The following is a 10,469-nucleotide window of genomic DNA, read 5'->3' on the forward strand; positions in this document are numbered from 1 at the left end:
TATCTTGTGTAATTTTTCCTGTTAGTATATAACTAAAGTTAAACTCTTCGATCAAGTATTTTATAATTTCAATAGTTGAGTTTAAAGTGACTCTTAATCCTTCTGCGGTATTGTCTGATAAGAATTGATCTTAATACATTGTTTTTTTGGCATGATGTTTAATATTAATTAATAGTTTGTATTGGATAAGGTGAGTGTACAAATTAAAAACATAACAGACAATACAATTAATTATGTATTGTAATATCACCATTAACAACTACAAATTACAATGGTCAATGGTGTTATAATAATTATATATTATAATTATATATATTAATATTCATCAAAATGACTACATACATTCGTATATATTTTAGGATATTGGGTATTATTTGATATTAAGCACGGTGCTGCAATCTGTAATGTTACAATGACAGTTCACGGTTTCAAAAAACTCCACTAGATAGCACTGCAAGTCCTTTTGACAATTTTACATAATCATTAAGAGAACGCAGTTCCCGACCAAGCTGCCTGACCTGTATATAAGACCATGGTGTCGACAGTAAAGTTATAAATTCGCAATATTTCCATAGATAATAAATGAGATAATAAGATTTGTTTTCATCTTATGTTGAAAAATTTTAAATTTTAAATTTAAAAAAAAAAAGTAAATTGAATACATTTTTTATATTTTTAACATATAGCACTAATTACCTTGAGCATTTAATTGGACTATAAGATATTTTCCTAAGTTGGGAAATTTTATTGACCGCCTGTAATCAGCATAGGCGCAAATCGCAGGGGTGCTAAGGGTTAATTGCTAGCACCCCGAATCCCGTGATTATAACTTATAGTACTATTACCATCACATTTTCAAAATAATTACATTTATTAAAAAGGCGGGTAAGTCGTGTATGTCGCTCTGCTGTACAGTAGGTTACAAGTGGGTTACTGTAATGGATGGAATTAAATTTGAACCCAATGATATTATATCATTGTATACAAAAAACGATTCTGAGCGAAGACGGTTTATCCGTCTAGGATATATTATAGATTATTAAAAATTTTCAAATCTTAGATTTAAAAAGAAAAATTTTTATGAATTTCTAGTTTGAAATAATTTGCGAATTTTCGTGATTTTTACATATGTTGTCAAAATTCAAACTTTGAATGCTTGTAAAAAAAAAATTGTGACTACGCATTTCTTTTATTTTTCAACTTCTATTGTAAAAATATGTTAGGAGCCTTGTATCAAATTTTCAAACTTTTCTACCGAACAAATAAATTTTTATCGATATTTATAGAAAAAAAACTAAAAAAGTTGAAAAATTAAAATGTCAGTAAACAGCTCAAAACTTTTAAATTTTATCAAATATATAAAACGCCTATATAAACATTCAGTCAAAATTTCAAGTATCTGCGGTAATTTGTTTTAGAGTTACACCAAAATAAGGAAATCGCTAAAAGTGAAAATCCAATGTTGTAAAAATTTAAATTTCAAATGCTCATAAAAATTTAATTTGAATTTCCGGTGGAATTTTTATTTGTGATAAAGATTGAAAAACTTGTAAGGAATCTTGTATTAAATTTTCAAATCTCGGATACCAGCGAGAATGATACCTAGCGCTCCATGCGGTACTATTTAGCTTTATTTATAATTTTCCATGATACTTTTTGATTTTGCCATGTATTGATGTATTTTAGTTTTAACTTTCCCAGTAAACAACACAATATTTTAAGATTTTTTTTGATGTTTTACATAAATAAACAATTAAAATATATAAATATAGCACGTATAAATGATAATATAAAACATTTATTAACACATTTTTAAACATTTATTAACCTAACTGGATACAAGTTTTGAAAGTTTCTTTTTGGCTCTATTAATTTAATTTAATTTTTGATTTTCAAAATGTAATTTCACATTAATTCTAATTGTATTAGGTTATCATATATGATTTCAATAGAACATACCGAGATTTGGCTACTACCATTACCAGACTCCCATGTTGATGTAATATCACTAGGTTTAAAGTGGTCTGCACAAACTCTTGAATTCCTGTTTAAAGGACACCCAATAATATTTTCCCAAACATTTATCATGTTTTTAGGAACACCAAATTTAGATGCAGCACTTTTACTACTAAACACCCAGGAACACACCACTTGTTGGAAACCATATTGGAATAAAGAAAAATAGTTGTAAAGTGTACAAAATAAACTACTAAAAAGTAAAACGATGAAAAATGGATATTGGTGCAACACTACTAAAGCAAATTATTGAATATTGTATTGTAATCTTTATTCTAAATCCCAAACATCATGACAAATAATATATAATTTGTCATGCCAAATATCCATTATCCAATAATGAAAATTCGCGGGTAAATGTTTGAAGATAACATTAATAATAAATAAAATTGTTTTTGGCCGCAGGAACGCTAGCTGCTATTCTCACACAGGCCATCAGCTGTTTATGTACGAGAATCTTTGGGCATCATTTCTGTTGTATAGTTTTAATGGGTAGTTTCGTAACCTGTTTATAAGTGCCTATAAGTAACAGAAAATAAAAATGCATGATATTGTATACGAATCTATAAACTTTTATCACAGAACGATTTATAAAACATGGCTGTTATCTTCTACTTCTATAGTAGGTACAATAAAATTGGTACCTTCGCGAAAGTTGTTCCTATAATTTAAGAAATAGGTAGTTGGGATAAAATATAGGTCATTTATTTATTCTAATTTTCAGGTTTTTTGGTTTTTTTTTAATTGATACAGAAAAGTTGAATAATTAATATACCTTCATGGCACAATTCCACGATATTTATTAATTACCTACTTATAAATAGCTTAAATAGAAGCCTCGTGCTTTGGCAAAAGTGCCAAAAATGTATTATTATGTAGATAGGTATACGTATACCTTAGTAAAATATGTCTATATGTAGTTAACTTAATAAATTGTGACTGAAATTGCAAACTCTATAAATTTGCAGCATTTTCTTATGTCTCTTCTTAAATATAGTATACTTGGTACTTACGTAAGCCTATAGTTAGGTAATTATATGTATAGTAAATTACTACAGTAATACCTATTATTACATATTTTGATCCAGTGAATCTACATAATTTAGCAGTTTCAATCTTCAATAATTATTTTAACCGAAATCTACTTATATAGGATATAGATATTTTATTTTACTCTTTTTGTACTACCTTTTAATAAATATTTTAAATTTTCAACTTTTATTCTAGTTTTTTATTGTACAAAAACAATTGTGTATGTGCAAGTAAAAAAGTTTAAACCATATTTAATTCAAGATTTTCGTATGTTATATTTACAAGAATTAAAAATATATTCCATTAAAATACATGGTTCAAATTTTTGTTATAACCGTTTAAAAGTAAATTTAACGAAATACATATAAAATCATATAAACATAATATAAATTGTACCTAATTATTGTAGACTGTAGTCAAAAATAGAAAATCTCTTCAACATTCTCGAGAACCTCATCCCTATAAAGGGTACACGATATACTAACAAAAATATGAATATAATATTAAATATAGAAGACATGCCTAAATTTGCTAAAATTGTACATATATTTTTCATTATTGGATGTGATATTTCTTTTTCTTTTTTACTTTTTATTATAAATCTAGCTCAACAATTACAGTACTTTAGAGTATTAACAATCAATATAATAAGTATAAAAAAAAGAAAAGAAAACAGTAGAATAATAGTAAAATTAAGTTATAAATAGCTATAGGTATAATAAATTATACATAAGTATAAGTATACGTAAGTCATAAAGTCTGACCAAGGGATTAGGGAAAAAGAGTGACTAATAAGTTTTAAGTTTATTTAGTCAAAATTTTAACTTCAAATGCTAATTAAAAAAAAATTGTGCCTATGTATTCTTATATTTTTTTAATTACTATAAGAATAACTTATATGGGAAACTTTGTATTAAATTTTCAAGTATTTTGATTGGGCCAAAAAAATTTTATTGACACTTCAAAAAAATTGTTCAGAAAAATTGAAAATTTCAGTTGTCTATAAATATCTCAAAAAAAGTCAAAATATTTTGAAAATTAAATCATGTAAAGAAAATCCCAATCTAAATAACTGGTAAAAATTTCAAGTATATCTACGACTTATGCTTTTTGAATTATAACAAATATTTAAAATCGTTTGAGGATAAATCGCTATCGTTACGCTATTTCGTAAAAATTTAAAATTCAAACGCACTTAAAATTTTTCCTATATTGATGCTTTGAGTTTTCTCTATAGCTACTTGAAGGAAAACTAATGGAAAACTTAGTGATGTATTTAAGTATTTTTAATCCTTAGTTAAAAACACAAAAAATTTTATGATTTTTCAACTTCAAAATTACTTGCAAATTTTCGCGTTTTCGACAGATTTCGTAAAAATTTGAACTATAAACGCTTATAAAAAAAATTGTGACCAACGATTTTTAATTTTTTTTTAGCTACAATAAGAACAACTCATAAGGAACCTTGTATTCAATTTTCAAATTCTTTTGGTCATCCAGTATTTTTTTACCGACACTTCAAAAAAATCGAAAATTTCAGTGGTCTAGATAAATAACTAAAAAAAAGTCAAAATTTTGAAGGAATCCTTCATTCTTGTGAGGTCCGCATTCATCAGCATGACAGAAGGTATCCTCGGCCAGAAAGAGGAGGACGAGAGGGCCATGCAGGCTGCTGGACGCTAACAGATGTCCAATCAACAAAACGGAGGGACGACGTTAACGGCAAATGTCTGAATGTAATTTATGAACGGGGGTAAGTCGGGGGCATTGTCTCGTCTACCACCCACCGTGTATGTGTATTTGTATTTGTATAATGTCAAATATACGATGGCAAATAGCATACTTTTCTAATACATTGTATATCTAAAATAAAAATAAAAAGGTTAGCTTCAAAATGATGAAAAAATATTTTAAAAATGTAAGTAACAATTAATTTGTATTATCTTCTTCGTAATTATATTGCATAAATCCGTGCGATGATGATGAAGTAGTTGGGGAAGAACTTGGCCCCATGAACCTCTGTTGTAGTGGAAAATTATAATCATAATATTGAGATTGATTTACATGAGGCAGTTCTTGAATGTTGCAATATTTGTCCTCTAATTGGTTAACCAAACTTAAAATTTGCATTTTTGCTTCATTTATTGCATGTCGTGGTAGCTTTGTTACAGTCGTGGAAATACTTTTGAAAAACAGATCCACACTATCCTCTTGCTGATTACTGATACCGGAGACTAAAATTTCATTTTGTGCTTGGATTTTAAACAATATAGCATCCCTCTCTTTCGATCTTTTTGCTAAAATTTGGCTAATTTTATCTTCTTTGGATCTTATCCGTTTTTTTCCGTATGATGATGGTAAATCTGTAGATATTTTTGCGGATTCTAATGACGTGTCTTCGTCATTTTCTATGTCCAATAGAGTTTCACCATCACCTCCGTCTTCAGTTGCGGAAAAAGAATTATCAGTAAGTTGCTTTTCCACGTTTGATGTAGTCCTACAATTTTTAAATTTTAATTTCAGTATGTTAAACTTTATTTATTAAATACAATTTAAATATTTTCATTACTTTCTTTCGTATTCCACAGAATCCATAAATGATAAATGTGACAGTGTTCTATTGACTTTTTCAGATGTAGCTGACCCAGTTGACAATTTTTTTTTCTGTTTCATATACGTATCCCTGATATTCCTCCACCTTTTTTTGCAGTCTTCCTCTATAAAAAAAAACCTTACATTTTTAACTTTCATAATTTAAAAGCCTAAAAATATTTTTATAATAAAGCTAAATAATTACAATAAATAATATCCATTTAGTGATCCAGTTAATACATATTTAATTAATTAAATTAGTTATTACTAGTTATTAGTACTATTATATTTTTGTATATACCTGTTCTACCGACTTTTTCTGAAATAGTTTTCCAGATAGTTTCTTTGTGATGCAAATCTTTGTGCTTAGGGTGAGCACTATCAAAAATTTCCCGGTTTTGTTGTACAAATTCAATTAAAATTTCATCCTCAGTTGAGGAAAATACAAATTTTTTGGACATTTTGTGTGTTGACGCAAGACGTTCCAACGAAGTACTAGTCCAGACTACATAGTAGTGCGTCCGGACGCACTGCGACATTTACCGACGCGCTGCGTTAAACGCATGTAGGAAAACAGTCACAAATAAAATGCATGTATCTAGCAACAATGCGTCTGACGCTGCAGGGAAAACGTACCTTTATCGCTCATTTGTATTTAACATTTCCTTATGTACTACCGCATCATGTGTACGTAGTTTTAGTGAATTGAAATTAATTAAAACATTTTTACGATCCACACGATGAACCAAAACACTTAAAATTTATGAACTATGAATAATAATTATTATACCATAGCAGGTAGATTGGCGGAAACGGGAATCGAACCTCTTTTAAATTGGCAGAAACGGGCGATGGCGGAATCGGTCATTTCAAATTTTGGCGGAAACGGGTAATTCCCGTTTAGTTCGATATTTTGTTGAGGTTGATTAGTAAATTGCTCTCGAAAAAAATTTCAAGTAAAGTAAAAGTCAACGAAAAGAGTACCAAAATAATTGTGGGTGGTTACTCATAAACCCTTCAACATACTTTAATAAAATATAAAAACAAAACGGTGGAAATGCAGTAACAAAACTAAGAATAATTGCCCGGGAACACTATCTTCATCGTGTGAGTTAACGAACCCTGTGCTTCAAATTGAGCACAACCACGTAGGGAATAATCAAATTGTATATACATATATATTATAATATTATAGATACTTACCATATTTTTTTGATCTTAGTTAAATAAGCTATTTATTTTTAGATTCTGAACGAAGTGATGAATGTATTGTATTTACAATGATGTGTGTTTTTTTTTTTGTGTGTCTGTGTACAGCATAACTATAGTCGAAATAATGCTTCAATTTCAAACTTTGGAGGTGGTTTCCGATGTAAAAGTGAAGATCCTTAGTGCATTATAGAGGTCAAAAGTAAATATTTTCCTAAGCTAACAGTTTTCAAAAAAATCGAGAAAAACGGGAATTTTTACGCAAAATCAGTTTTCGACCAAATCGATTTTTTTATATGGTTGTAATTCAAAAACTGATCACTTTAAATACTTGAAATTTTCACCAAATGTTTATGTTAGTGTTATCTATATACAGTTTAATTTTTCCTAAGTTTTCCTTCAAGTAGCTATAGAGAAAACTCGAAACATCATAATAGGAAAAATTTTAAGTGCGTTTGAATTTTAAATTTTTACGAAAAAGCGTAACGATAACGATTTATCCTCAAACGATTTTAAATATTTGTAATTATTCAAAAAGTATAAGTCATAAATACGTGAAAATTTTATCAGTTATTTAGATTGGCATTTTCTTTATATGATTCAATTTTGACTTTTTTTGAGATATTTATAGACAACTGAAATTTTCAATTTTTCTGAAAAATTTTTTTGGTTCTATCAAAATACTTGAAAATTGAATACAAAGTTTCTCATAAGTTATTCTTATAGTGAATAAAAAATTATAAAAATACATTGGCACAATTTTTTTTTATTGGCATTTGAAGTTCAAATATTGACTTAACACGTAAAAATTACGGCAATGTTCAAATTATCTTAGATAGAAATTCATAAAAGTTTTTCTTTTTAATTCTAAGATTTGAAAATTTAATACAAGGCTTCTATCATATTTTTACAATAGCAGTTGAAAAATAAAAGAAATATATAAGCACAATTTTTTTTTACATGCATTCAAATTTTAATTTTCACAACATACGTAAAACTCACGAAAATTCGCAAATTATTTTAAGCTAGAAATTTATATAAAATTTTCTTTTTAAATCAAAGATTTGAACATTTTTAATAATCTATAATATATCCTAGACTGACAAATAATCTCCGTTCAGAATCGTTTTTCGTATACAATGATACATATCATTGCATTCAAATCAAACCTACCCTAGTCAGAGGTCCACCCCACCACCTAATGTACAGCAAAGCGACATCCACTTACCCGCTTTTTTTAATATTGTTATATACATATACATTATATTATAGTTACCTACAGTAATTTTTTTTAATATATATATATATATATATATTTTTTTTTGATGATAGTTAAATACGCAATTTTTTTTAATATCTTATTTTTTTTATGATAGCTAAATCAACTATTTTTTTAATACTGTTATATATAAATACATATTTAATATATACCGGACTTTTTAGATTTAGGACTTTTCTACAGCGGTCTTTTTTACCGCTATTCGTAATGTTGCACGGGAAAGGGCCTTCCCGGAAGGCTAAAGAATAATTAAATATTACTAAAAAAGTAAAAACTAAAGAAGAAAATAACTTATGTTGAATGGCTAAGTTGTCGTGTCTAGTCCGAGAACATTTCGAGGATTTAGAAGTTTAGAACAATCATTACTAGGTACGAACTTCGCTGCGCACAACGATTGTAGATGCAACGGTAATCGGAATAAAAATCTCCGGGACAAAAAATCCCCCGACAAACGACTACAGAAAAACTGAAAAAAAAAAATCCCCAGACAATATTACTTACACCATATGAAAATGATTTTAATATTATATTATTCCGCGAGATATGATACCCCTGAGCGGCCTGAGCTATTTTCCGTGTAACCGCAGTGCCAAATATTAAATAGACCAAGGGTCGGGAACCTCATCGTAGGAAAGAACCATTCTTTTTAAAAAGTTACTAAACCATCATGATATCCAAAGAGCCGCTCAAGTTGTTCGGTCCGGGAACCAAACAACCTTTTTATTTTATTTTTACTCATAGTATTTTCGAAATACTATTTTGCATTTTTTAAAATAATATTTATATGCTACGATTCTTGATATAATGATGGATTTTAAGAGCCGCAGATTAACCTCAGGTTCTCAAACCCCTGAAATAGAGGATTCTCCAAAAATGGTTCTATCGAAAGTTATAATTCCACTAATAGACTATAGTTATGACGTCATGAGATATTTTTGATTTTGATTTTTTTTTCTAATTAATAATTACTTAAACAAGTATATGTACAAGTCTCCACTCAGGGGTTAAAGTGGGGGGGGACGCAGGAGGACTCAGTCCCCTTACCTCTGACGGCGGTTAAAAAGCGTCCCCTTTAACAAATTAGGATTTTATACATTAGACATTATACATAAAATTATATATGGAACGCTTAAAACTTTTTGGAAACATTAGTCCCCTCTGGAATTTTTTCCCACTTTAACCTCTGTCTCCACTCATAATTTTTTTTTTTGTATGCAATGGTTTAGCATTGAATTCAAATATAAGTTATAACAACACATCCATTACTATAACGAACTCGACGGCAACTGTAACTGTACTGCAGAGCGGTAACCACTTGACAACCTTTTTGATTTTGATTTAAACTATATATGAAAACCTGTTTTGAATTTTTAAGGTTTTAATGTTGATTTCGATTTTTAATTGTTTTCAAACTCTACTTTTATAGAAATAAATTACTTAAATAAAAACAAAGGTTTCTTATTTGAACAAATACTAAGCACCCCTCTATATATCTGATCGACTACTCCTTTGTAAGCCACGGCGGCGGCGCAACGAATTTGGTCCTAGAGAACCAGAGAACCAGTTACTAAGTTACTTCTCGATTTTGAATTTTAAGATTAATTGATTATAATAAGCGAGTGATCTGCAACAGGATACTGAAAAAAAATTTAACAAAGATTTTATAAATTGTATTAACTAAAAACAACGTGTATCAAAAGAATTATATTACAATGGTCAGCGGGTAGACTTAAGTACAAATCGTACAATATTTGCCTCTATTGAAGTGAGTAGGTAGTGTTGCTGTTATAGCTTATAGCTTTCAGTAATACTAAATACTAATACGTAATGCGGTATTAGAGTATTAGACAAAAGTCAAAAAGTAATAGGTTTATGGGTATTCTAATGAATACATTGTGGGCAATGATATCAAATCATTATTTCATTATTTCACGTCCGGAAACTAAGAACATAATATGGGTACAAGTGTACAACCGCAATCGCGATTCGCAATTTTCGCATACAATTTTAATTTCGTGTTTACGAGTTAGATATAATACACTTGTGATTATACAAGTAACGAATTACGATCATGGATATTTTAATTTAGGCTCATGAATTTCGCCCATACACTGGCCCCTCGGATGATTATTGATTACTGAGAAATACAGAATTCCGAATAGATGAAACAGTTTAATAATTTCATCTATTCCGTATGTGCGTATTATAATAATATGGGTAATCTATAGTTGACGGTCGAGTCATAGAAGCATAGAAATAAACTGATTAAAACGCATATTTTCACGGGCTTGGTCCGTGATGTTTTTGCACAAATCAAGGAGACATGGGATATTGTAAATCT

General features: G+C 28.7%; 1 protein-coding gene across 1 annotated transcript; it reads right to left on the reverse strand.

The window, feature by feature from the left end:
• Positions 1-4,261: 4,261 nt before the first annotated feature.
• On the reverse strand, positions 4,262-6,101 carry LOC149056429 (uncharacterized). The gene is made up of 3 exons (XM_089227396.1): positions 5,942-6,101; positions 5,618-5,765; positions 4,262-5,545 (listed from the first exon to the last, which is right to left on the reverse strand). Exons 1-3 carry the CDS (start codon positions 6,099-6,101, stop codon positions 4,978-4,980), a joined length of 876 nt encoding a protein of 291 aa, XP_089083522.1. The 3' UTR covers positions 4,262-4,977.
• Between the last annotated feature and the right edge of the window lie 4,368 nt (positions 6,102-10,469).

Source organism: Diuraphis noxia, unplaced genomic scaffold (genome assembly GCF_037042655.1).
Source record: "Diuraphis noxia isolate RWA-SAM2 unplaced genomic scaffold, SU_Dnox_SAM2 contig0004, whole genome shotgun sequence".
Taxonomy (NCBI): Eukaryota; Metazoa; Arthropoda; class Insecta; order Hemiptera; family Aphididae; genus Diuraphis; species Diuraphis noxia.

What these genes read in the sequence shown, in the direction of transcription:
- LOC149056429 (XM_089227396.1), bottom strand. Translation starts at nt 6,101, where the DNA reads ATGTCCAAAAAATTTGTATTTTCCTCAACTGAGGATGAAATTTTAATT. An exon ending in AGAAAAAGTCGGTAGAACAG is followed by an intron (nt 5,766 to 5,941) that starts GTATATACAAAA and finishes TTTTTTTTATAG; the next exon opens with AGGAAGACTGCAAAAAAAGG. An exon ending in TCTGTGGAATACGAAAGAAA is followed by an intron (nt 5,546 to 5,617) that starts GTAATGAAAATA and finishes TAAAAATTGTAG; the next exon opens with GACTACATCAAACGTGGAAA.